This window comes from Penicillium taxi (genome assembly GCF_028828555.1).
Source record: "Penicillium taxi strain IBT 34144 chromosome Unknown utg000003l_segment0_segment0, whole genome shotgun sequence".
Classification (NCBI taxonomy): domain Eukaryota; kingdom Fungi; phylum Ascomycota; class Eurotiomycetes; order Eurotiales; family Aspergillaceae; genus Penicillium; species Penicillium taxi.
Genome location: NW_026643205.1, coordinates 689,231 through 715,690, shown reverse-complemented (window position 1 = coordinate 715,690; position 26,460 = coordinate 689,231). Strand labels below are relative to the sequence as shown.

Here is a 26,460-nt window from a genome sequence, read left to right as displayed (position 1 = left end):
ACGAGTTATGTCAAATTAAAGTAGTGTGCAAGGTTAATAAGGTCCCATGTTTTGATTCATAACGGAATTGGGGGTTTCCGATCTACGGTTGCACTGAATGATACGACATACTCTCTCCGGAAGTCCTCACGGGTTATCCGTAAGCCCTACCTGATAAAGCTGTGAAAAAGACCAAATTTATATTTACTTGATAAGCTATTCTCAAATCATAGTCCCCAGTTGATATTAATCAAGAATTGATTGGTTGTACATACGCATATGCAACAAGGTATCGAACGCCATAAGAAACCGAAAAAGGACTCTAGACAGATGCTAGCGTCTATAAAAGCAATATTCTTTAAACATTAATCATGAAACAGGTCATACAGGCTCCACAGTTTGCAGTGGCACATATCCTTCGTCTTCACGAACGACATTAGCTTTGCCGGTAGCCATGCGCCAAAGCGACGAGACAGTATTGGTAACGAAGCGACGAAGAGAGCGCGGTTGAGAGTTAGATATGATAGTAGCTGGCATCCACCAGCTTTTCTTGCGAGTATGACGGCCACGACCATCAACAGAGATATAACCTGAGCTGACTTCCTTTTCGAGGCGGTCGATGTCCATCCATGATGGACGGCGCCAAAGCTTTAAAAGTAAACTGCTGACAACGACTGAGATACTGGAGGCAGCCATGGCAGCTCCTGCTGCCATTGGGGGCAGCATGAAACCAGTAAAAGGGAGGAAGATGCCCATGGCGAAAGGAAGGCCGATAATGTTGTACAAGCAAGCCCATACTAGATTCAGCTTGATGCGGGTAAAGACGGTCCGGGACAGGGCAAGACTGGCAGGTACAGAGAGAAGGTCGTCAGGTCGCATTAGGACGATGTCAGCGGCTTCCATTGCGACATCGGTGCCTGAAGCCAGAGCAATTCCAACCGATGCCGTCGCTAGAGCTGGAGAGTCATTGATACCGTCACCGACCATAGCAATATTATCTCCCTTTGTTTGAAGGTCTGAAATGATGGTGCGTTTGTCAGATGGTGATGCAGATGCGTAGACCGACGAGACTGGAATACCGACTGCCGATGCAATCGCAATCGCAGTAGAGGCTGTATCACCCGTCACCATTGAGGTTGCGATGCCCATACGGTGCAAAGCTGCAATCGCTGCAACGGCTGTGTCCTTGACGGTATCCCGGAGGGATATTGTGCCTGCGTAATGGTTGTCGATTGCTACATGGATCCGCGTAATTCCGGAGATCGTGTTGGTAGGTTTAGCTGTAGGCGTATCGGAGGCCTCGTCAGATTCAGTTGATTGGGGATCTGCCGATGGAGGTACAGTGACGTCGCTTGATCGGAGGAAATTTGCGTTTCCAAGCAGAACTCGATAGCGGATGCGCTCGACGCTGGACGTGGGCTCAACAACAGCGGAGATACCCTTGCCTACAACTGCATCAAAATCGCCAATACTACCAGGTAGCCCATCTTCTCCTGGGTTACCGGATTCAGACTTCGCTTCCGAGAGAATTGCCCGGCCAATCGGGTGTTCACTGCCCATCTCTGCGAGACCAACAATCAACCACCACAGTTGGCGCCGCCACTGATTTGCCGTCCAGGAAGGTTCAATTCGAGCCTGTGACACGCTCATTTTACCAGTGGTCAATGTGCCAGTCTTATCAAACACGACATGATTGATTTTAGTAGCCGCCTCGAGAACAGCACCACCTTTAACCAAAATACCGTTCTCTGCGCCGACTCCAGTGCCCACCATGACTGCGGTTGGGGTACTCAGACCCAAGGCACATGGACAAGCGAAGACAATGACTGAAATGCAAAGTTTCAAACAGATCATGACTTTACCATCTTCCGACTGGAAGACTTTCGGTGGATGAGACAAGACATGACTGAGGAACATCCAACCAAAGAAGGTGATCAATCCAAGACAGATGATAGTCGGGACGAAATAGCCGGCAACGATATCCGCCATGCGCTGAATGGGGGCGCGGCTTGTCTGCGCATCTTGGACTAGCTTGACGATCTGGCTGAGTTGAGTGTCTTTGCCTGCCCGGGTAACTTTGAAATCAATAGAGCTTGTCCCATTGACTGTGCCGGCAACAACAACACTGCCCTTTTTCTTTTGGATCGGCAAAGCCTCTCCAGTGATCATACTTTCATCCACATAACTCTCGCCTCGGATCACGACTCCATCCGCCGAAACTTTGTCACCGGGACGGAGGAGTATGACATCGCCGACTTGGATCAGCTCCGTGGGTATGATCATTTGATTTACGTAAGAGTCTTCTGATAACCCTAGATTGGTACTACCAGACACCCTCTCGGTGTTCCATCCTTCGGCTAGCTTTTCCGCTGCGATGGGGTCTTCGTAGATTGTTGTCATGGAGGGGGTCAAAGACATGAGACGTGATAATGCGGCAGAGGTTTGTCCTTTAGCCCGGTTTTCCAACCATCTACCCAGTGTGATGAACGTGATAAGCATAGTACTAGTATCGAAAACTGTACTCGGGCGGTTGTGACGATCATCCAAAATGGCGATGATCATGGTAAAGCAGCTGTAGAAAAATGCAGCAGATGTACCAAGCATCACAAGCACGTCCATTGTCGGTGATCGATGCTTGAGAGATTTATAGCTGATGACGTAGAATCTTCGGCCAATGCCAAATTGTACAGGAATAGTTAGACTAAAGCAGAGCAAATCACCAAGATAGAGTCCCGGAAACAGTTGAATACCTCCAAAGTCAAAGCTTTTCAAATACATTGGCAGAATCATGTTGATGAAGAACACGGGGACTGCGAAAGAGACGGATATAGTAAACGCACGTCGCCATTCTTGAATCTCTTTTGTTTTGGAGAGAGATTCTAGTTGAGCATTCGTATCATCTGAATCGGCAACAAGAGCATTGTATCCAGATGCCTCAATCACGTCAAACACCGACCGGATGCCAATCACGGAAGAGTCGAAAGTGACGGATAATTGGGAATTTGCCATTGTCATGGTGGCTGCTTTGATTCCTGGTCGCCCTAGCAGATCCTGCTCTAGTGCGGATGAGGATGCACCATCTCGAAGACCATGGATGCTCAGTTTGAGTTGTTGAGATTTTCTTGATAGAGGCTCCTGCAGCTCGGATGATACGATAGATGCATCGAAGCCAGCGTCCTCGATCATGCTGACTAGTTGTTTAGATGGAACAATTGACGAATCGTGTATAATCACTGCACGTTCAGCCAGGAGACTGATATTGAGTTGGAAAACGCCCTCCACGTTAGTAAAGGTAGATTCGACGCTAGAGGTACACGCGCCACAAGTCATGCCTCCAATGGCGACTGTGGTGACCAAGTGTCCTTTTTTGCTCTCAACCACCTCTGGCAACGTGGATAGATCTCCCTGACCAGCAGAGGACATCTTTGTTTCTAGCACCCGCGCTCCAAACCCCCGGTCCTCGATAATTTCAGCGATTTGTTCCGGCGTGATCACCTGCGCGTCATGCTCCACCATCGCGCGTTCAGACAGCAGAGACACATTGACAAGTTTCACGCCGGGGACGTCGATAAGCCCACTCTCAACTGCGGAGGTGCATGCGCCACAGGTCATGCCTTCGATCGCGAGGGTGGTCGTTGACGTTCGGACGGAAGAATCGGTGGTATCTGCATCGGTGTTCGGTGTCTGCTCCTCGGTTGATAGTACTGTCGCATCAAATCCACAGTCCTCAATCATCTCCGCAACTTTCGCGGGAGCCAGTATGGACGGATCGTGCTGTACAGCAGCTCGGCCCATCATCAGGCTCACAGAAACGTCACCCGTGCCATCGATGCCCTTGAACGCGCCCTCTACTGCAGAGGTACAAGTGCCGCAGGTCATCCCGTCGACCTTGACCATGGTCGTGACCATTGAAGGGACCGCATTGCCCGGGCCACGCGGTTCTACGGACATGTCGACAAGCGATATTTTGAGAGGTGAATAAACGGGATATTATCGCATGGAGGCGTTTGGATAGATGAAGAGAGAAGAGAGAAGAGAGAAAGGAGATTTTGAGCGCAGTGGGCGGGTGCGTGGAAGAGGGAAAGATGACGAATGTGCACGGATCGAAGTGCTGGAAAAAGCGGCTGGAATACGAAGATGCTATTTGATAGTACTATGCAATACTCAGGCCACGTTACTGCAGCTAGAATGACAAGGAAAGAAGACACGATGGTCAAAGTCCGAAGAAGAAAAGAAAATGGAGGTGTCTTTGATTACGAAGGCAGATCGTATCCGCGCCACGCCGAAGAATGCCTTCCCAACGTGAGATTGAATACGACCATCTCGATCAAGGCTGATTCTTGAATAATCTTGAAATTACTCAGAACTAGATAAGCATCAAACAAATACAATTGTAACAAGCAATTTTACCCGGGAAAAGGGGAGTCTGATGCACGGGACTCCAAGGCTCAGGGCTCATCCTTGAAGCTTCCAAGGTTGCTAAATATAACTGACTAGAGTAATACATGAAGAAGTACGAATGAATATTGATAGAGTATTGTGCCTAGTTAAGAAGGATTCAAATGACTCCATAACTATGATCAATCTCTGATTGATAAGAAATCCATGTTTATCCACTTTTAAGCCACGGAAATGTTTGCTTCTCATGCAAACCAGCTCCTCTCAACTTCACAAAGTCCCCACTTGAATCCAAGTCCTCCAAATTCAAGAGAGTCAAGAGAGTTGATAGTATAATCAATCTCTTTCTCTTATTTTTCTCTCCAGCCTCCATTTTATTCCTCTTCTCAATACCTTATGGACCAAACACATGCTCGAGCCCTGGAGGCTCTCCAACCCTTCATCCACCTGGTCAATTCTAGCAGCGCGACATCTCCCCGCTTTATCGCCAATTTGATCACAAATGCCACCTCCAGCCCACACACCTATTTCTTCGCTGAGCTGCTCGAGACCCCAGCTGTTCAGTCGCTACGGTCTCCCGAAACACCGGTTGAGTACCAGGGCTATTTGAAGCTACTTGAGATCTTCGCATGGGGAACATGGCAGGAATACCATGGTATGATCGAACCGATACAAAAAACAATGAACAAAATCAACTAAATATTTTCAGCAACCCCCAACCTGCCAACTTTGAGCTCTAAACAAAGCCTAAAACTCCGCCTTCTCTCCCTCATCTCTCTCGCTGTGACTACAAAGCCACTCACCTACCCTCTCTTGATCAACGCCCTCTCCCTTTCTTCCACTACCGAATTGGAATCTCTCGTAACGACTGCCATCTATGCCTCTCTCATCTCTGCCCGCCTCTCCCCCGCTACTACCCCTCCACTTGTCAACGTCATGGCTGTTGCACCCCTGCGCGACGTACAGATCCAGTCTCTGCCTAAAATTATCTCAACCATGGCAGAGTGGGAAGCCCGATGTTCAGAGGCGGTGTCGGATCTGGAAGCGGAAATTGCTCGCGTTAAAACCCATGCATTGGACCGACGTGTCAAGGAGGAACAGCACCAAAGTTTGATGGACAAGGCTATAAAGAAGCGTCAGGAGCGTGCAGAGGAAAAGGGAGGCATTGGAAGGGGGAAAGGTATGTTTGGACGTCCAGGACGGCTTCCGTTTGGAGCGGGAAGCAATAAGCGGGATGCTGCCGATATCGAGCGAGATGATGGCTTCTGGGACTCTGCTGATGGTGCGGACCCAGGATCACGTATGGATATTGACGAAGGCGCTGGCTCGTCAAGAGCTGGATGGAATCGGAATTCCAAGCGCATACTGGGCCGCAAGCCTTGAAAATAAGATTCCCCTGCTATGCTGATTATGCCTTACGATTACATGGCTTAATTGAATAGCTAAATGAAGAGAACCAAATCATTCAATTTCCTTGATCACGCCAACTAGTTGGAGCGCAGTAAATTGGTGTTCGTTAAGGCCCACAACTCATTGAGATAATAGATACAAAAAGTCACTGATGTGAAGGGGTATTGGTAGCAAAGACGAGATGTCGACAAAGGGCAAGTATGGCAAATATGGACAGGGCAAGGGAAATTGGTGTGACCGCCAAATAGACGGATGGAAGGGTTGAGAAAAGGACATTGCACAGGGCAAAGTAGCCCAGGAAATCATGGACTGCCCTGCCTGATTGCACAAAAAATATCCCAAAATATTAAAGCTTCGCAGAAGCAGACCATAAAAAACATCGGAAGCCAGACGCCGAGCTGAAAGCATAACTGGTCTTAAGAATAAAAAGGATAATCCAGCGAGGCCCACGCGGTACCACGGATCTCAATCGACAAGAACCGGGAAATAATAAAAAAATGTGTGTTGGGCAGTTGTCAGATCTTGGGGGGAGGGGAGAAATCGAACGGAAAATCAGACAGTCGGCTTACAGCATGGTGCCAGGGACGAAGATGAACAAAATGCTCAGTGCCAAAGCTGTGAGGAAGGCGACTGCCCAAGTAACGATGGCTCGTTTGTTCAAAAGTTTGCGAACATACGGTTCACGAATTGGCGCCCAACTCATAAAAGTATACTCGCTGTAACCAAGGAATGCCATTGCGGGGTCGATCTTGTACTGGTATGAGACGAGAAAATAGGATGCAACGGCGAATGGGAGGATCACCTAGAGTGACATTAGTAAAGTTGAGACAGTGATATTTTTTATCGACCTACCCAGCAGCGAATGTGCCGGGGCTTGTTACGCAGAACAACGTAAAAGGCTCCCCAGAATCCTCCGCCAAAGCTGATCAAAGCAAAGGCCAGACGTGCGATAATGCTAAGGGGCACGAGATTACCCAGGGCCTTAGCCTGCAAGAAACCGGGAAATGCATCACGCTCCATGGCCTGGAAAACATAGTCCTTGGCAGGATCAAACACCTCAGGGTCATCACGTCCATCATCCTCGATCAAATTAATGATAGTCGAGACCATGATATCGGGCAAAATGATCTCACGCTCCGAGCCAGGAAGCAGATAGGTGTAGAGAATCTTCTCGGCACTAGCCCGAATATCATTTCGATCCACTTGGTTTCCATGAGAGTCACGATGTCCAGTAGCAGAACTGGAGCGTGGCTCCATGGAAGGGGTGTTGCTGTAGGCGGATCGAGATCCAAGACTGTTCTGGGGCGAGTGAGACGTAGGATGACCCTCAGCACGCAGGAAAGCAGAGAGACGTTGATCGGCATCGCGGAACTTTTCATTGTTGCCACCCAGACGAGAAGGCCCAGCCTCCATCAGCGGGATATCATTCATATTCTCCAAGCTATCAAGCATAGCAGATGAACCTTTACTTTCGGTTCTCTCGATGTCTGGAGTTGCAACGAGGACGGAACGGCGAAGCTCTCGGACATAGTGACGACAAAGTGACATGTGCTGAGAGACATCGAGCCTGTAGTATATATTAGGATTATTTGTTGACAGAAAGAAAGAGATGTTGTTTTGGAATTTACCAAAAGTCAAGGTAGTCGACCGAGCGTTGCTGGTCGCGCATGTAGATGTAGAATGAGAATAGATCGACGGGGGCCAAAGTGCGACGGCTGAGCACTTCAAACAGGGTCGGCAACCGATTGCGGTGCTCCAGCTCCGAGAAACTCGGAGATGCCATATTGGCAGTGTTGTGTGTTTTGTTTGAGCACCAGTTGAAAAAGGAAGAGGGGCACAAAAGGGGGAGGGAGCGTGTCGTGTCGTGTCGTGTCAAGCTAGATTAGGTTGATTTCAATGACCGTTTGGGTAGTAGTTTTCAGTTTCAAGTGTGGAATATTAGGTCGATGAACAAATAAGCATAAAGGTAGAAAAAAATAAAGAGGTTGGGAGAAAGGTGTTAGGTTGCAGAGTACGGGGGTACGCAGGTACAGGTCTGGAACCGCGGCAACGTCAGAAGATCAACGTCAATGCAGCTGTGCCTAGCAAAAACTAAGACACGAGCACATCAAGTGGGGGCGTGATTGAAACGAATGAGGCCAGGCTGAAGGCAAGGGATGAATTAAGAACTTTCAAGACTTGAGTTCTTTGTCTTGAAACAATACCGGGCTGGAATAACAATATCCCGGTCCCACTTATTTAAATTAAGCTCGAAAGTGAATGAACTATATCATCATGTGATCGAAATCTTAAACATCAACATTAACGTCATCTCCACACCCTTTTGTCACAGGTGACAGATGACAGATGTGATGTATAGATGAGCTTTGAGCTTTGAGCTTTGAGCACAGAAGGATTAACCTCAACATTGTGGTTTGATATCTAAATTGCTGTTTTCAACCCACTTTTCCAGTTATATATTAGGGCTTCAGATCAAGCTCGTAACTTTCTCTCCTCATGTAAAATGAAGAGCTCCCGCCCCAAATGACTCGCCCGTCTCACAAGACTTTTAATGGCTGCCCTGGATGACCCGAGCCACTTGCGATAGGTTCTTCTTTTTAAAATGTAGCCTAGAACTTTCTGTCACCGTTATCATTTGGTGGACCTATGACTTAAAACCGAATCAGATCTTTAACTATCGAGGTGTTCATAGACCCCGCGGGCTGTCGAACCTTTAAGCTCTATGTCCAGTCAGCCCTCCGACCATTTTCACCTCCGAAAGTTTGGCTCCCCTTTTTCTTGTGTCTGGTTGCTGAGGAGGGCCGCCATGCACCGTACATGTTTCTCGTCTTACTTTTAAGCGTCGAGTCAGTGCCAGGCATACTTCATACTAATTACCTCGGTCTTATGAAATAGATCATGAGCTAGTATCGAATATCAAGTGGTTGTCAAAGAAGTGATTGATTCCTTCTCGCTCAAATAAGATAAAACATACAGGGTATTCCATGAATTTCCTTAACGCCAAAAAAAGGAAAAAAAGAAAAAAAATTAGATCCAGATCCGCTTCACAAAATATGCTTAATGATTCTCTGCGTAATGCTAGAGGAATAGTTAGTAAAATAAAACAATACCGAGGGATGATTTTGGAAGGGTGAGATTTGAAGCCCAAGGAGTAATAGGAACATTAAATCGGCCGGTGTCTTTGATGTATGGTTGAAGTAACTCACCGACCACTCCGGTATGTTCCGGATCTGTTGAAACATATACTTCTCGACTTTGTTTGCACACTTCGCGTATGCAGTAGTCTCGTTGTTGTATCGGCGGCAATTGTCGAAGACCAATGAAGCATCCCTGATAAATTCTTGCGGTGTCGGATACATGTCGTTTTCATGCTTCTCCTCCATTGTGGAAAAGTCCATAGGTTCCATGATCACCTCATAATAGTCGGGAACCTCGTCGCGGTTGACGGGTTGCGTGAAAGGCCAAGCTGAAGTGTGATTCTGCATTTCGTTCAGAAGATGAAGCAGTTGATTATAGTTAGGTCCATGGCGTGGCTGACGAGCCATTTCGTCCATATCGGGCGACCATCCAGATTCCTGGATGACAGGAATGGAAAGAGGATCAATCTTGCGCACTCCATTCTTCCACTCCTTAGGAGGCTGATGAATAACATGGGACAGACTGAATGCGCGAATCTTCGCCTGCACAGCCTCCTTTTGCTTGACAAGCATTCGACCGACTTCGAGGTACCGAATCTTAGGAATCATAGTGCACTGCATGATGGTGCCACCCTCGTAATCCTTGATATAACCCATCCAAATGGTCTTATCCAACGTAATTTCCTTGGTGAAACCCTGCTTCTTAAAATATCCGATAGCGTAGTTATCGGCATATGTGAGGAAATGCATGATGGGGGATGTGGATTTAACGTAATCCTGTATTATATTAGAATGAAGTTAAAGCTGAAGGGACCCAAATTAAGGCATACCTTAAGGTGGGACATCAGGTGAGCACCATATCCCTTGACTTGTTGATCCGATGAAATTGCACAGAACACAATCTCCGCAAACTTACGATCATTGAAAGGTCGGTAGGTGATCCCTCCGACAACCTCCAGTGGATGTTTGATAATAGCAATGGATAAGTGCGCTCGGTCATAAACCAGTCGAGCGATGTAGTCCTTGGGCATCTTGGGAAGTTGCTTCTGGAATAGACATTTCAGACCAGTAAGAATGACAAAGCTGTCGTGTTCATCGTCATTGTTGACTACTCGGAATTCAATTTCGCCCTGACGCTCTTCGATCACGGCAGGCTTGAGGGAAGAGATTGTTAGCAATCTTGAAACTTTTTGGCAGCAGCGAAGTTGCGCACCTTTTCGGGGAAAGGAACAATGCGTAGTTCGGGTTTGATAGGCGGGCCATCTTCCTCCTCGTCCTAAAGTCAAACCGTTAGAAGATTGCTATGCAAGAGGAAGCAGTAACAGACCATTTTCGTCTTATCCGGGGACTGAGTTCGGGCTTTCTTGTTAGAAAGTTGAGAATGCGGGGAAGCTGCCTCGGAGGAGGCCTTCCTCTCTGTGGATTATTAGTAGCTTTTCACATGTAGTGGGGGAAGACTTGACATACTTCTAGGTTCATCAGGCTCCATGGTTGAATTGAAATATATTGAGAGGCCAAGAGGGTTAAAGGCTGCAAGGCAACCTAGGTATATGACTTCCAGCCCTGGTTGATGGATTAGGATCAGTATCGAAGTCATCGGAATATTATTTATCCGAGTCGATCTGTCCACAAGTGGACCTACTACATAGCTTCACTCAGCAACTTCCTTTCTCTGTGGACACCTTCACATTTGGTTCCATTAACCTGTTCGACTCACCTTCTACTCATGTCGTTGAACCAAGTCTGGGAGGCAGCCTCCGCATCCCCTTTCCAACCTCTCATCTCTAAGGATAGCCAATTCCCAATCGGCTTTACTCTCCTTCTCGCTGGTTCGTATTTATACATCTTCTTCTGCCAGTAAATCATCAATTGACTTATTTCAATGCAGCCATTATCCTTTCAGGGTTGTTTGGACTCAGTAAGCCTAGATTTTAAACGATTCTATGTCAATCACCGTTCCTCACACGTATTACAGCAGGTCGATCTTTCTTGAGTCTGGCTTCGCTAGGTGTCCCAGCATCACTTTTATTCGGGTAGGCATATGAGTTCTGCTATCAATCTACCTACTAATGTTGTGTCTAGTTTCGGATCTGTGCTCATGATCTGCGCTGTCGGAGTTTACGTTTAAATCGAGATACCCTCACTCTGTTCTTTCTATGTACCTACCATAAGCGTTGAATTCATCGGGGCCCTGTACTACTAAAAGCTCCAAAAACAATCACGAATTCGTGACTCCTTATTCCTGATCTTCTTCAACCTCACAATGGAGCCACTATTTACCGGCGTCTCAAGCAACGCCCACCATCTCTATACCCTCCTTTCCTGTATCGGCTTCGCCTCGAAGGCCACTGTCCAAATCACCCCCGATGGCCTTCGGTTCTCTGTGGAAGAAGCCCGCGTCATTCAAGGACTGGCTTTCCTCGACAGAGCTCTCTTCACAAGCTACACCTTCACTCAAGAGCCGCAGGAGAATAACGAATCCTCCGATGAAGTTACTTATCCATGCTTTGTCGTTTCCCTCACAGTACTCCTCGAAACCCTCAAAATCTTCGGTATCAACGACCTCGCAGAGCCCAATGGGACTCGAGATACTAGCCTCCCTCAAACAAACCCTGCTTCCAGCGCATTCAGCGCACCAGCATTGCTCATGGACCGGTCTTGCACTCTCCAATACGCGCAGCACGGTGCTCCCCTCAGCATCGCCATCACCGAAGCCGGCGTAAAGACAACTTGTGAACTGGTAACCTACGAGCCCGAAGACGACCAGAGCGATATCCCACTACAACGTGACGCCATAATCATGAAGATTATCATGCGCTCTGCATGGCTACACAATGCAATCGCCGAACTCGACTCTTCCAACCCGACTATCCTCAAACTGTCTGCATGTGCCACACGAGAACCGTACTTTGCCCTCTCTGGCGCTGGTGGTCCCTTCAGCGAATCTACTGTGGAATTCTCGGTCGACCAGCATGCAGAAGGTGGTAACGAACAGGCCTCTCAGATGCACAAGGTCCTCACAGAGGATGGAACTTCACGACCTCGTGCGACCAGGACAAAGTTGGCTCCAACCGTCACTGAGACATTTCTCGTTTCGCCGCCGTCTGCAATGGGCGAGAGAATCAGGGAAAGCTACCGCTTCGGCCTCATTCGCAAATCTGCGCGTGCCATGTCTGTTGCCAATAAAGTGAGTATTCGTGGTGATCGGCAGGGTGTGCTTAGTTTGCAATTTATGATCGAGCTTGACGATAATAACCCTACTGGAAGGCCTGTTGGTGCCGGTGTCAAGGCTGCAGTGGGCCCGGTTTGCTTTGTTGATTTTCGGTTTGTGCCGCTCTTGGACGAAGAGGAAGCTGAGATGCAACTGCAGGCAGCAGTAGATCGGAAGTAACTGAGCTGAAGTCTTGAGTATTTATCTACATTATCAAAGAAAATAGTATTACGATAGTTTTCTACAAATATAGCCGTCTGTCAACGTGTAAACATGGGTATGATAGAACCCAGGGGCATTGGCCATCTGCACGCTTTAAGAGACAAAGTAAAAATGAACTTCGGACATATACACGGAACATGAACATGAACATGAGAACCTAGCGATCTGGGGGGGGATAGGAATGTTACATAACCTAGAAAGTGTCAGTATATAAAGTAATTTAACATGATCGTCAGAACATACCTCAGCAATAGACTGTCTCTCGATGATAGACTTTTGCTTCTCATTCCGGGAGACGCGGTAATAGTAGTCACTGAAATCTCCACATTGCATAGAGCGCAGGAAGTCCTCGTCGTGAGTGATAACAATGAGTTGGAAATTTGACTGCTGTTGACGGGTCCGGATAATCTCGTGCAGCGACTCGGCCAGGGAGCGGATGTTATCACGATCCAGGTTGGTGGTGGGTTCATCAAGAGCGATCAGACCACAGTTGACTCCAAAGCACTCAGCCAAAGCAAGGCGGATGATGATACTGGCCAGGACCTTCTGGCCAGCACTGCAACGACCTCGCATGTCCATTTCTGCACCTGACTTCACCATGCACACGCGGTAATTATATGACCTGTTTCCTTTCGAGTTTTCATTATCAGAGCGGATGAGAATCGTGTCGACGTCGGTCCCGCGGTAGGTCTTTTGCCAAAGCTCGCCGACGATGGCATTGATTTCTTCCATCTTCAAGCTATGATACGACATGATCGCCTTGTCAAGCGCGCCTCCATACCGAGCGAGATCATCAGAGGCGGCCTTGGTGGTTTCGACCTTAATGTGTGATTCCTTGTATTTGAAAGCGGCGTCCTTATAGTCCGTATTCCAGTCTGCCAGAAGTTGCATGAGCTGATCGTCCTTGGATTTCATTTCGCCCATCTTGCTAGCCTGTTTGGCAGCGAGGGCACTATGTTCACGGGTCCAACGCTCTGACTCTTGCTTAAAGCGGCTGCGGTCAACATCGGCGTTTTGGTCTTCCAGTTGCTGGACTTCCTTCATGACCTTATCTAGAGATCGTGAACCTTGGCGATAAGTCAGATTATCAGAGTACTGTCGTTTAGTGTTCTCGCTGTCCTGAAGCTGTGCTGAAATCTTGTTTATATTCCGCGTAATCTCGCCTTGCTCGGACTCAAGATTGCTAATTTCGTTCTCAATTTGAGATAGCTCCTCCTTGCTCCGTTCAAGTTGGCTGGGGCCTCCTCGTTCATTATAGGAGTTAATCTCCTCATTGGCAAGATCAAGTTGATAGACGCTATCAGAGAGGCGATTGATTCCATGTTGCAGATCTCGTTCTCGTGCATCAGCTCGTTGAGTGATATCATCATAGTTTGCTTGAGCCTGTTGTAATTCCGGGACCAGGGCTTCCATGTCGTTTTCCGCCTTTTTGATCGCCTCGCGTTGCTCAATGTTGAGTTTTTTGAATTCCTCCACGCGGACTATCAGATCGGCCTTTTTCTCGAGTTGGAACTTGGCATTGTCGAGTTTGCTCCTTACATCTCTGAGTTGAAGTTCAAGCTTGTTCATCTCTGCCCGAGTCTGATCTCTCTCGTTCGTGAGCTTGCTTAGCGTCTTTTTCAGCTCTCGAGACTTTTCATTGTTGGCGGAGATCTCATCTTGGATGTCTTGCAGAGTACGACTCGCAGAGGCGTCTTGCTGCTTGGAAGAGAGCTCCTGAATTTGAGATGCAATGGATTTGATCTCGGCGTCATATCTCGTGATTGTGTTCACAGTTTTTATCAGAGCTTCAACATCTCGTTTGCTTTCTGATTTCTCACTGACGGCCCGATCATGACTTTCAATTTTGGCTAGAAGCTGATCTCGCTGAGATTCGTAGTCTTCTTCCTCTTTTTTGAGGGACGGAACGTCTGTGCCCGAAAGGCGAACCCATGTATCATAAGCGCCATTTGCTGCGCGCGCAGTCTCATACTCCTGCTCGTATTCTTTCATATCTTCGTCTTCGTCACCCACACCGTTTTTCTTCAGCGTGGCTTCCAGCTTCTTGATGAAATTTTGGAGCTCTGGCTCGTTCTTGAAGCATCGCGAACATGTACGGCACATCTTGGCTCGCTTTGCTGCTTCGAGGCACTTATTGAGGTAGTCGCCCATACCAGCAAATTGGTCAGCATCTTTCCGTGCCATATCAAATCTTCCCTGTCGCTCCGTAAGGATTTCCGGATACTCCGAGGGCTCTGCATCAACGGCCTCGCGAATCTCCTTCATACAGTTTTGAAGCTCCTTCTCTCTCTGGCTCAGAGTTTTCTTAGAATTTCTCAGCTTGAACTCAATTTGCTCCAACTCTCGGCTCACTCCGTCGCGTTCTCGCTCTGCATCAGCAACCTGCTTGGATTCAGCATCGAACGCGAGCTGGAAGTCTCTCTCTAGAGTCTGTGGTTGCCAATCTGGTCCAACAACTTTGGTGAGACGTTCGCCGTGAGCCCCCTTCATGGTTTGAAGGCTGCGTTCCCTATCCTTTGATTCTTTCTTCAAATGATCCAGACGAGCTAGATCACCTGCCTTCTTCGTCGATTCAATCAATTCAGTATTGAGTTTTGAGTTCTCGTCCTCAAGGCGAAAGATCTGATTATTAGCATCTTGAATCTCCTGGTCCCAGGAAGCAGTCTTGGCCCGTTCTTTTGCATTTTCCAGGCCCGAGGTTGTATCTTCGATCTTCGCTTCCAGAGCAGTTTGCACACCCTCGTCAACTTCAATCTCATTGAGCCTCCTTTGGTAGGTCGCTGCCTCTTTGTCATTTAAGACCACCTGCTTCTTTGCCGCATTCTTGCTTTCTTGCAGAGCAGAATTTCGCTGTCCAATCTGACTCAGAATATCTTGAACCTCACGAAGTTCTTTTTGAGCTTCTCGCTTCACGCGATCTATCGTCAGATTCTGCTCCCGGAGTAAACGCCGAATTTTGTGCATAAACTCGTCGATGTCTTCCGGCTCCATATCATCATTGACTCCGCGAATATTGTTTTCCCGCGCAATATCTTTGATCATGTTCTGACGTCGTTGAAGCTGCCGCTCGAAATTGGCCTTGTCGTTCTCATACTTGCCATTCTCGGCCTGCTTCAAGCCTAGGCGGTGTCGAGATTGCTCAATCTGCTCCTTGAGTTCCATATAGCTCTCCTTCTGAGACTCTTCCTGCTGCTGATATTCGATCTGCTTCGTCTCAAATTGCTCCAATGTCGATTCAAGCCATTCATCCGAGTCATCAAGCTCAACCAAATGCCGTTTAAGATTGTCAATGGTGGTCTGGATAGACTTGGCTTCGATTCGTTTTCCTTCCAAAGCACCGAGGATTTGAGCGTAGCTTTCGGATTCTTTCCAAGCCTTGTCAGCCAGTTCCGCAACACGCCGCATCTCTTTCGACATTTGTTGGGTCTCGTCTCGCAGAGCCTCGATTTCTTCTTGAAGTCTGACTGATCGCTTCTCTGCACGATCTGCTTTCTCCTTGTCTTCCTTAGCATGTTGCTCCATGATCTTATATTTTGCAAGTTCTTCATTCTGCTTTTTCCGGAGAAGTTTGATATTGTCAATAGCTTTGGTGTACTTCATAGCTTCGAAGATTTCATCAAATCTCTTTTTAAGAACGGATGGTTCGCTCATCGGCCACAGACTCTCATCCTGGTGGCAGAAGATGACAGAGTCGAGAACTGCTTTGGATACGCCTAGGTACTGCGGCATTATCTGGTCCAGTTCAGCAACCCGAGAGGAAATTGCGGTACGTTCTCCATTCTTCATCATCATCAAGTGTCCTTCCAGCGTCTTTTGTTGCCGGGTAAGTTTTTTGACTGTGAGTTGAAGACTGCGCGTAGCCACCATCTTGGCGCCAGATGTGGCCTTGAAAGAAAGCTTCACTTGAGCCAGCACTTCCTTCTCTCCACATAGCTTCGGGTCATGAATGAAAGCACCTCCTTTACTATTCGGAGGGAGATCGCCAGTCGTGGCATACTTCAGGCATTCAATGATGGTCTAGATTGTGTCAGTCTTCATCCCAAGACTTCTACTGTTCTCAACGACACATACCGTTTTACCAGATCCATTATGGCCGACAATCAATGTGAGAGGAGCATGAAATTGTATGGTTTCGCTACGGGTATTGTCGAAAGAGCGAACTCTTTTAAGTCACAGTACAGTGTCAGTCAAATAATCTGTGCTTAAGGTTGTAGAAGACGTACCCCAGTATCGACAATTTATCGATTTTTGCTGATATCTGCAAGTCAGAAGAATCTAAACATCTAGAAAGGAGCAATTCATACACCTTGAAACTGTTAGTATTGAGCATTTATGGAGGATAAGATCGGGAACCCACATTTTGGAAGACAACCTCTTGCGCGATCCCTCTTACTTCACTGAGCGAAACTTGATATATAATCCCAGTATCAGGTCAAATTCAAGGTCGAGGTTGTCGAGGAGAGTTATGTCAAGTGGAGATACGAGAGCTGGAGCCTGATGCGCAATGGCTCCCCACTTAAATCCGCGAAACCTACTGACGCGTGGTCACATGACCGTGAAGCGTTGTTGAACTGAATGCTGAATAAGCCGACGAAATAAATGGGGGACGAAATAAATGGGGAATTGATAGGGACCTTTCTTACACAACCAAGTTTCCGGCTGCCGTTTTCTCCAATTTCGCTTCTGTCTCGAGTTGATAGAGTGACATGCTGTTATTTTTGGGCGAGTCATTTCGGATTTATCTGTAGTTCAAGCTTTGCCCGCTGACACTGAATCTGCCTCGCTCAATTGACATTGTAGAGCAAAAACTACTGTATTTTTCTTTCTATTTCAGGAGCGGGTTACATAAAGAAGATCGGTGGTGTTGGAACTATTGGAAAAGATGAATAAGCAGGCCGATGGAGCTATTGGGGAATCGAAGTATGTCCGATTCCATCGCGGGAATTTAGAAGACATATCTTACCGCACACTTACACCACGAATCAACGTAGTAGTAATAGTGCATCGAGATCCCTGTAAACTGACAGGTAGAAAGATGCATCCAGATGTCTGATATCTGGATAGCTAGAGTATTCACATCGTCAATCAACTGCATCTCCTCGTGCATCTCCGTTACATAAGGCAGCTAGCTGGGGTATGTGAGATTTGTCTAACGGCCCCTATATGAGGGAGCGAATATTGGAGAAATAATACGGGATATGCGCTGCAAGATGCTTCAATAACAGGGTATAGATGGAAAATTGGAAATGCGTATTCCTATAATTATCCAGTAGAATAGCTTATGGTATGCACTTCTACGGGAACTTCATACATGCTTTATCCCCACTTACCCTAAACAGAGACTCACCCGGTTCTCACATCTATGAAAATTCTAGGATTTCCGTTAGGGTTTGATAATCTTTGCAGAGGTTAGACTCTAGAAATTTGATCGCGGTATAGTTCGAGATTAACTGAAGGACAAATGTCATCCTCATTTGTAAAGTTACGTCATATATAGACCTAAAAATGGTCACGTCGAGGTGACCATTTTTTCCTCAGCTCCTCCTTGCTCATATTTCCTTCTCACTCGTCCCTCAAAATGGATTCATCTTCACCAACCATGTTCCCCTCCACTTTTGCGAATCATCCTCAACTACGCCGATCATCTTGAAAGGTGCCATTCAAAGCCCCATCAGAGCCTCCCGATTTTCAAAAGAAGATCTCTTGTCCAGTGTTTGAAAACAAAAGTGATTTCCTGGAATTCTTGAGCACCACAGTCAAAAAGAGTAAAGGAACTTCTATTTTCTTCTTCAACGACGTTAACCCTATTTGGGGATCCCCCGCGTTTTTCTTTCTCGACCGCCAGAGCTTCAAGGCTCGGTAAGTTAAGAGCCTCTGAAAGCTATAGTTATCAGCCGAATATATTCAATTAGTATTACCTGGGATCCAGTACGTAGGGCTCAACAGCTCAAGATGCTCAATCCAGGCCATGACTCACTTACAGCGTGGTGTTTTCAAACTTTGCGGGGGTGGGATCGCCATGGAAGCTTGATTCCAAGTGAGAGCGACTGTATCTTCTTTAACGTTGGCACCGGTATGTTTATTCAGGCACGTTAAACGGGACTCTACTGATAAATTATAGATATCAAATTCACACAGGGTCCGTATCAGGGTGCCTGTAAATAACCGGACGGATATTTCATTGCTATTGATCTTACCGGAGCTATTCGTAATTGGAGTGGCCAGTCAGAATACATGCCGACCATGACAATTGAGTCTGGATGGAGTGAATCATAACCCGAGCTGCAAAATGATGCAAATGTGCTTCTCGTTGGCGGTAATGGAAATGTCCGAGTGGTATTCCTGGTGGTCCGGAATTTTAGGGCTTCGGGTGTCGCGTGTCGAATTGAAAAATGGATTCTGGATAGGGCCGGTATACCAACAATGGAACAACCCGTTCAAATCGTTTTTCCTGCACCCGACCCCCCTATGACCCAACATTTCACTATGACATTCAAGGACTTTGGGGTGCAAATTTAGCACAGTTTCCGGGCCGACTGGCCACTGATCACCTTGTGTTTGATGTCGCGGAATCATCGCCGGGAATATTTTTGCAACAAAAGGTCTATACCCAGCGATATAGTTTTTTCCCTTTTTATGCCTTCTTTTTTTCGCTTTATGAGTTATACAACAAAATTATATTATTCCATTATTTCCAATCCTGATAACCGTGGAAGCGACTGCAAGTAAAGAGATTCCTGACGTTCTGACATTTCAAAACAATATACCTCGGTATTGTTTAGGAGATCAGAGAGCCCTATTGCGAGATCTTGAGAAGGTAGTTGAGGCCTTTAGCTATGATCTATCTTAGTAAAAGAAATAGTAAGTCGGTCTCGATTTGATAGGACTATGAGGTACCAATAGACTAAAAACCAAATATCAGGAAAAGAGAGCAAAAAGACGCTCGTAGGAAGAGTTCCTCAAACAGCAACACCAATGGGCCGTTCGTGGTGATAACTGTTCCATTGAAATCCCGGGTTTGTACCATTTTGTGGTGGGGGACATGGTTGGCGAAAGTGAATTCATTTTGAGGATTGAAGAAGCAGGAAATATGAACAAGCAGTTGACGAAGGAGCGAGAACGTGTCACCTCGATGTGACCGCTTTTATGTAGAGGCATCGAATGATTCAGTATCTTGCCCGATCTTCTAAACTCAGTACTGCTGCCCGCAAGAAGATGTGAAAAGCTATCGATACGCTCCAGTTCTACAACGACGACTAATTTCTACAACGACGACCAAGTTCTACAACGACGACCAAGTTCTACAACGACGACCAAGTTACCACTAGCGAGGAGTCCAATGATCCCAGAAACCCAATAGCAAAACCAAACTCCCACTTTCCCGCTTTCCTTTAATTCCTGTTCTCTCCGTCGCATCCTCAGTCTCGGGCTTCCTTGTATTATCCGGTGGTGATGAGACGTGCCCGTCTGCCTCGCAGTAAACTGTGTACTTCGTTGTTCCGCATACCCGGCGTCTTCACCACGCTGCGCCCTTGCCCGTTGGCATGTTACAGCTGTAGTCTTCCTAGCCTGGGTATTCGTCCGATTTTTCGGATTCAGACTAAGCGTTTATTTTCCTAAACCACCCCAGAAGACCGGGTTGGATCATGGATTTGGCCACGTAGCGGGGGGCTTGCGAGCGAGAAACCACGGAGTCGTAAAACATGATTTTATCAAGTATGTGTCCGGATCTTAGCCAAAATCCGCCCTGACTCCTCAGATCTGCATATAATGGGCACTGCATGAGGATGTGTCTCGGCGTCTGGGACCTCTCTTCGCAGTAGCACAGGTGCATTCAATATTGTTTTCCTTGTGTGAAACTTGCATCAAAACGGCGTCGCATGTCGTCCACTGTTGAGAAATGGGTCTTAGATCGTTGCGGCGTCATTCCGTACAAATCCAGTCGGAGGTATGTCCCATGAATCGAACTCTACTTGATGTCGCATGTGGCAAATATCTTCATGTTCAGGACATTTTCCCCAAGCCTAAACACCAACAGACCTTCAGCATCAAGTACTCCGGACTTTTCGGGGCCGGTTTGAAACGATTTCCGGCTAGAAGCAAAACTGATGTGCTGATACTTGATTATGATCAATCCCGAATCTATGCTCAGCGAAACATTAACATAGAAAATCTACAGACGCTGCCGTAGTGAGCAAGTCCCTAGTCTTCCGTGAATTTGATTAAGCAATGTAGAATTAATTCGCTCTCAACTCTTCCATTTATCGTTACACGAAGTACTTTATCAAATAAAAACAGAATCCAAACCTCCATGATGGAGCCGTGAGGAAGTAAATAATTATACACTATACCTACTTAGGAAAGGTCGAGGCGGAAGGACCACAGTTTTCCTACAACCGCGCCATTCCGCTGTGATGAAGATGAGATTGAAGCATGTATGGAATTACAATTCTACAGTTAGCATAATTAGTTTCTAGCTCGCCACCACCCCTATTTTAATCTAGAGCTCGGCACGAATAATATTCGCACTCATTTCAGGTTATTCGTATTCGCAGTCGCGACCACTAGCCATTATTCGTATTCGCACTTACAGTTGATGCGAATATTCGCGAATATTCGCAGTTTTCTGCCACCGCCCAGTTATACTAGTATACATTTGTACTAGTTAGTTGAGTATATTTTTATCCTATGATAGTATTTTTTCTCTTACTGTAACAGGTTGAATCCTGGTGAACTATCACGTGGTTGTACCACGTGACCCACCAACCACGATTCCATCCCGAATTGTTTACGTTCTTCAAGGATTTTGTAAACAGCATGTGCCTAGCTAGTTCTGAATCTAAGATTAGCTTTAGCCCTTCACACCTACTAGGTCTTGAGGCTCGTGTTTTAAAAAAACTACAAGTTCCTTAACCTAAATTTTCATCGGTATTTTGATGAAGCACCTATCCAGATTGATCCTACCATGACTAGTCAAAAGGATTGGCTATTTTTATGGTGGAATGCCCATAAAGGTGAATACCCAAGAATGGCAGCAGCTGCAAGAGACTATCTAGCTATTCCAGCAGCAGAAGTATCAGTAGAGAGACTATTTAGTAGTATCAGAGACCTACTTGGTGTTCGCCGACACTCTATGGCAGGAGAGACTATGCGAAAGATTGTGCTCCTTCGCAATGTCTATCAAGTCAAGTATCATGAATCTGATGATCAGTCTAAGTCTTATATATTTAAGAATAGTGAGAAACTACTTGAATGCTAGAAATTGAATATTTCTTAGTTGTGAACCTTAGTATCTGAATATATAACTATATTAAGAAATATATATCTGAGAATAATCAGCTGACAACTTCTAATCCTAATTAGGAATAGTGTATAAAGGTGCGAATATTCGCGAATAAAGGGGTTGTATTCGTATTCGCACTTGTTTTATTCGCGAATATTCGCATATTCGTGCCGAGCTCTATTTTAATCCCACCACCTAAAACCGATAGGTTGGCGTGTAATAGGGATAACAACGAGGATTCATTAGCTTCAACCGTAGCATGTTCGCTCCAAAGGATCACATCCATTAGGGGAAGGTTATCATCTAAAGAATCATATAGTCAGGATGTTTGCTTTTGTTACTTTTCTTTTGTCAGTCTCCTTTGGAATTGATCGATGATAAGTCTCGACAGTACAGAGTATTCTATCAATATATCGTTGATTACTGGCATGAATCAAACTATGTAATTGATCTGTCGCATCCTCCGAGTCTGAACATGAGCACATGTGCACCAGTAGTTGGCTAGGTATTTGGAGGCATTGGAGCATCCACGGATGGTGATGACAACTGAGTCAGTAATACTACTCATAGATTCGGATTCGTCGATGTTTGAATAAGGGGAAATGTCCCTTGCATGATTTATGTCCTGGTACTAGGACTTCCGCTTCGCCTGGTCGATCAATTTCCACATGTACTTGATTGATGTACGTGTAAAATTACAGGGCGGTCTCCAAGGCTGTCTCCAAGGCTGAACACCACTTCAGTACATAGGTAGAGTACGGGAGAAAAACAGACCTGATAGATCACTGAGTGGAATCAAAAATCATACTCTCAGCATTCCAGCCTTGAAAAACTTTCCACAGTTGACTTATCCCTTTATAGGGCCGACGGAGAGGTAATTCCGAGCCATGGAAATAGATTTCCAAGGTTGAATGCTCCCTGACATCATTCTAGTATTTACCTAGATAGGAGTGGTTTTAAGGTTGGATGTTCATTAATAATCCACCTTATAGATTTTGGAGATTCGATCCTTCCAAGGCTTAATACCCTCCAGACCAAACCATGCATAACCCACCAATGTTCATGTACCTAGGTATTCTATGTGCCATATGTCGTGTATCTGCATTCTTCGTACCTAGATTCCTAGATAGCTTCGATCAACGCGTGCCTAGGTGGAGCAGCTGACGATCTTCACCTAAGTATTTTAAATTGTCACCATGCAATTGATGACGCCCCTGCACAAGGAAGCATGTCATATTCTACTGATTGGTGGATTGAGATTTTCTTTTGTGGCATAGAGAATTCTTATATAAATGAAGTCAAAGTCCGTCTCCTACTGCCCACTTGAGAGTTTCAAAATCAATCATGAGGTTGTTTCAACCTCTTGCCTCTCTGGCCTGTTTTGGCAGTGCGGTTTCTGCCTTCAGTGGTCTTCACTCAGCACGTCATGGCCTTCTACAGGTTCCACCCTCATTCGCACATGATGAAATCAACATGTACCCTGCTCTTCATCCCGATCATAACCCTCACGACTACACTCATCTGATCCCCGAAGATTCAAAAGAGCTTTACTATAGCCAGGAAGGACATCGTCGTGAGTGCCCTAGATAGTTCTAATTTTTACTGTATGACCTAACTCATTCTCTAGCGGCCCTGCATGGCGCAAAACACGGTCAATTGCGAGCAACCTTCTCGCGACCTACGGTTGTTTTGGACCACTCGAGCCATATCCAAGATATCACTTGTGACAACGACCACATTGAAGTTTGCTTTGCACCTGATGCATACCCAACTATTGAACGGGAATGGAAAAAATATGAAAACGGATCATTCAATCTCATTACCTATCATGTTGGATGTGGTCACCTCACAGGAGAGTACCGCTCATTTTTTATCGCATCCGAGCCCGTATTTAAAGGCAACTGCGTGAATGTCCTCGCTGAGCTCACGGATGAGCAAGGAGAGATCCAGGAGGGGCACCTGAACTGGGGAACTTATGAGCATCCGAATCTGGCGAAGCGTGAACCTGTATTGGGGCACGTCAAAGTTGAAAAAGCAGACCCGCAACTACAGATGCAGGATCTGATAGCCTCGGACTTTTTCGGTAATGGCACCGTAGGAATGGATGATCTTACCAAGAATGCAGTGGCAGTCAAAGACTTCTTTGGCACTGAAGAAATCAACACGGATGTGCCAGATACATATGAGGCAGGCCTTGACTTTCTCTCCGACGAAGAATATGATGAGTTCGTTAAGCGAGGCTTGTTCTCTTGGATCGTGGACGGAATTAATGCTATTATTAGGGTGAGTCTTCAGACTAGAATTATCTACTTAGTACTCTACTAACAAGAGACTATTGAAGGCAGTTGTGAGTCTGATCGAAAGGACTCGCGAACTCATTGAGCTAGCTGTCAAGGTTATAATCGCAGTTGCGGTGATTACTGTCAAGTTATTAATGGTTCCATTTGGCTTCCCATTTGAGCAAGGTTACCATGCAGATATCGCCTTTGATCAGAGGACAGGTGGCTCGAAACTCGGGACAGATGTAGCAAGTTCTCTTGGTGATAGCAACCTTGTTCTTTCTAAACAGGGCGCAGCCGTGGTTATGGAATGCGAAAGTTGTGGAGCTAAGGCGAACTTCAGCTTTGGTGGAGAGCTTGCTTTCAGCATCACTAAGGGTATCTATAAAGCAGAGGTTTCTTTCATAAACCATGAAGCTTTCATATTTGATGCGATATATGGCATAACCGTTGATGCGAAGGCAATCAAGGACAGCAGTTCAAAAGGTGTCAAAACGACAATTGAAAAGGAGCTATTCGCTCTTCCATTTTACGCCATCAAGATTCCGAAGATCATCACAATCGGACCCCAGGCAGTTGTAAATGCCGCCGCCAGTATCTATGTTGATGCGCATGTGGAGCTACGTGCTGGAGCTAGATTTTCAATCGCTCCAGGGAGGGTCATCTTAGATGCTATGCACCCTGATAAAAACGAGGCATCTGGATTTAAACCAAGCCTTGAGCCGATCTTCAAGCTCAAGAAGGGGAATGCTGTTGCTACCGCGGATCTCGCACTGCCAGTTGGGGTTGAAGTCGCCCTAGATATTCTCGGTGGCACATGGAAGAAATCTGTTGGTGTGTATACAGCACCTTCTATCTACTTTACTGCAGGTCTATCCTCTGGGGAAGGGCATGCCTGTAATAATGGAGTAGAGCTTCGGGTTGGGGCCAAAAACCGGATTTATACCTCTGCGCTTGGTATATGGGAATACGAATTCAAGGAACTGGGATTCACGTTCTATGAAACAGGTCTCGGCTGTCTCTCGTAAGTAGCCCTGATCATATTATAGTGAGGAAATAAGCTAACGACCTTTATAGAACTAAAGGTTGGGACTCAAAGCAGGTAGAGCCGACTAATTTCTTCAATCAAGTTGCAGGCAAATTTGGTGGAGAGGGGAACCTTGCTTCTAACAAAACCATCGCTTTGAAAAAGCCTGAGCCGATCATCTATAAAGACGAACAATTGACAAAAAGCCAAGATGATAAGCAGAAGCTGAAACAGCTGCCAAAGACAAATGGCTTCCGCTTGATTCAAGATGCCGGTCAAACAGCGACTTTGGTTGCCGGAAAGGATGGCCGAATCTATATGGCGAACAACTCAGCTCAGTACGATATCAGTGCACCCTGGGGTGGCCTTGAAGTGGATAAGAATATCTTCAGCTACGACGTTTTCGGACGTCTCATCTGGTTCAACGCTGCATACCTGGATCGTAATGAACAGAAGCAGGAACGCTGGAAAAGACACTACCAGAGACATGACGCGGTACTCGACAAGAGAAAGAAGCCCGTTTATATCAAGTATCTTCTTTTTAATTACAAAATGGTAGATTTGGGCACCTCTGCAGCTGAGAATATGCCAAAAGGTGCCAAAGCTGCGTAAGTCCTGTAATCTCCCAGCGGTTATTAATTGAATCGGTGCTAACTTCCAGCCACAGAACGTTCTCAGTGATGAAATTTGACGGCATCGAAACATATGGCGTGTCATTCCATCATCCCGACTCTGCCGATGACAACTCGAAAGAATTCTGGTTTCCCACGGTCTGCAAGGAGAAGGATGGACTCCGACTGTTTGCAACTCCCTACATTGTGGACAGCAACGGAATTGCACACGATCGAGAAAGTCCGAATGAGAGAAACGCAGGTCTGCAAACACGTTACACAATTGACCGACAGTATTACAAGGTGCCTGGATCTAAGTCAACGAAGAACAACAAAAACGGTGATATAAAGGCTTGCGTTACCGTTAGGTTGACTTCGGACAAGAAAAGCACCGTGCCAGTGTCTTGAAAGTAACGATTCATTCGACGGACCAAAGTTTGGCCAATTCTCTCTAATGTTCCTAGATGCCTCCAGGGCTCTATTATGGCCATTCCGAACATCCAGCTTGATCTTCTATTTCTAAAGCCCCACGATTGACTTTGCTTCGTGTAAAATTAACATATTGATTTGAAAACATGAATTATAATGGCAGAAATCTTCTTTTGTATCAATAATATTATAAAATGGTTATAATCTCATATAGAATGCGAGCCGCCGTGATTCATGAATCATCTACCTCCCTGTTATATCGCTCGACACCTTCAACGTGCCACACTCAATCTGAGTCTTATCATTCAGGTCTTCTTCATCCTCCCCCACTTTAACGGGTTTAACCCGAAAGAGTATCGGTCTTATATCCACGCTCAGACTATCCAATTTCCGAACAACTTCACGAAATTAGAACCATGATTCGTTTAATGCACTGGAAATGATTGGAAAATGAAGGGGGAAAGAATGGGATTT

The 26,460-nt window shown here is 46.2% G+C and overlaps 8 protein-coding genes across 8 annotated transcripts; 4 read left to right on the top strand and 4 right to left on the bottom strand.

Moving 5' to 3' along the window:
* Positions 1-360: 360 nt before the first annotated feature.
* Positions 361-3,930, bottom strand: ctpA (Cu(2+)-transporting P-type ATPase CCC2; the record flags this gene model as incomplete). Its single annotated transcript, XM_057206401.1, has 1 exon — positions 361-3,930. The coding sequence occupies one exon, from the start codon at positions 3,928-3,930 to the stop codon at positions 361-363; it is 3,570 nt and encodes a 1,189-aa protein (XP_057064081.1).
* An 843-nt stretch (positions 3,931-4,773) lies between these two features.
* Positions 4,774-5,760, top strand: N7495_003749 (uncharacterized protein; the record flags this gene model as incomplete). Its single annotated transcript, XM_057206400.1, has 2 exons — positions 4,774-5,032; positions 5,087-5,760. 2 exons carry the CDS (start codon positions 4,774-4,776, stop codon positions 5,758-5,760), a joined length of 933 nt encoding a protein of 310 aa, XP_057064080.1.
* Positions 5,761-6,352: 592 nt separating this feature from the next.
* Positions 6,353-7,570, bottom strand: rgsB (uncharacterized protein; the record flags this gene model as incomplete). The annotated part of the gene is made up of 3 exons (XM_057206399.1): positions 6,353-6,589; positions 6,640-7,354; positions 7,416-7,570. 3 exons carry the CDS (start codon positions 7,568-7,570, stop codon positions 6,353-6,355), a joined length of 1,107 nt encoding a protein of 368 aa, XP_057064079.1.
* A 1,274-nt stretch (positions 7,571-8,844) lies between these two features.
* On the bottom strand, positions 8,845-10,413 carry gcnE (histone acetyltransferase GCN5; the record flags this gene model as incomplete). Its single annotated transcript, XM_057206398.1, has 6 exons — positions 8,845-8,865; positions 8,994-9,701; positions 9,755-10,078; positions 10,138-10,200; positions 10,252-10,340; positions 10,392-10,413. 6 exons carry the CDS (start codon positions 10,411-10,413, stop codon positions 8,845-8,847), a joined length of 1,227 nt encoding a protein of 408 aa, XP_057064078.1.
* Positions 10,414-10,650: 237 nt separating this feature from the next.
* On the top strand, positions 10,651-11,052 carry N7495_003746 (OST5 family protein; the record flags this gene model as incomplete). The annotated part of the gene is made up of 3 exons (XM_057206397.1): positions 10,651-10,753; positions 10,900-10,957; positions 11,007-11,052. 3 exons carry the CDS (start codon positions 10,651-10,653, stop codon positions 11,050-11,052), a joined length of 207 nt encoding a protein of 68 aa, XP_057064077.1.
* A 135-nt stretch (positions 11,053-11,187) lies between these two features.
* Positions 11,188-12,315, top strand: N7495_003745 (putative DNA repair protein Rad1; the record flags this gene model as incomplete). Its single annotated transcript, XM_057206396.1, has 1 exon — positions 11,188-12,315. The coding sequence occupies one exon, from the start codon at positions 11,188-11,190 to the stop codon at positions 12,313-12,315; it is 1,128 nt and encodes a 375-aa protein (XP_057064076.1).
* A 226-nt stretch (positions 12,316-12,541) lies between these two features.
* N7495_003744 (MRX complex DNA-binding subunit) lies at positions 12,542-16,716 on the bottom strand (the record flags this gene model as incomplete). Its single annotated transcript, XM_057206395.1, has 5 exons — positions 12,542-12,550; positions 12,601-16,374; positions 16,429-16,519; positions 16,581-16,608; positions 16,662-16,716. The coding sequence occupies 5 exons, from the start codon at positions 16,714-16,716 to the stop codon at positions 12,542-12,544; spliced, it is 3,957 nt and encodes a 1,318-aa protein (XP_057064075.1).
* Positions 16,717-22,984: 6,268 nt separating this feature from the next.
* On the top strand, positions 22,985-25,965 carry N7495_003743 (uncharacterized protein; the record flags this gene model as incomplete). Its single annotated transcript, XM_057206394.1, has 5 exons — positions 22,985-23,213; positions 23,268-23,923; positions 23,982-24,943; positions 24,997-25,554; positions 25,614-25,965. 5 exons carry the CDS (start codon positions 22,985-22,987, stop codon positions 25,963-25,965), a joined length of 2,757 nt encoding a protein of 918 aa, XP_057064074.1.
* Positions 25,966-26,460: the final 495 nt, after the last annotated feature.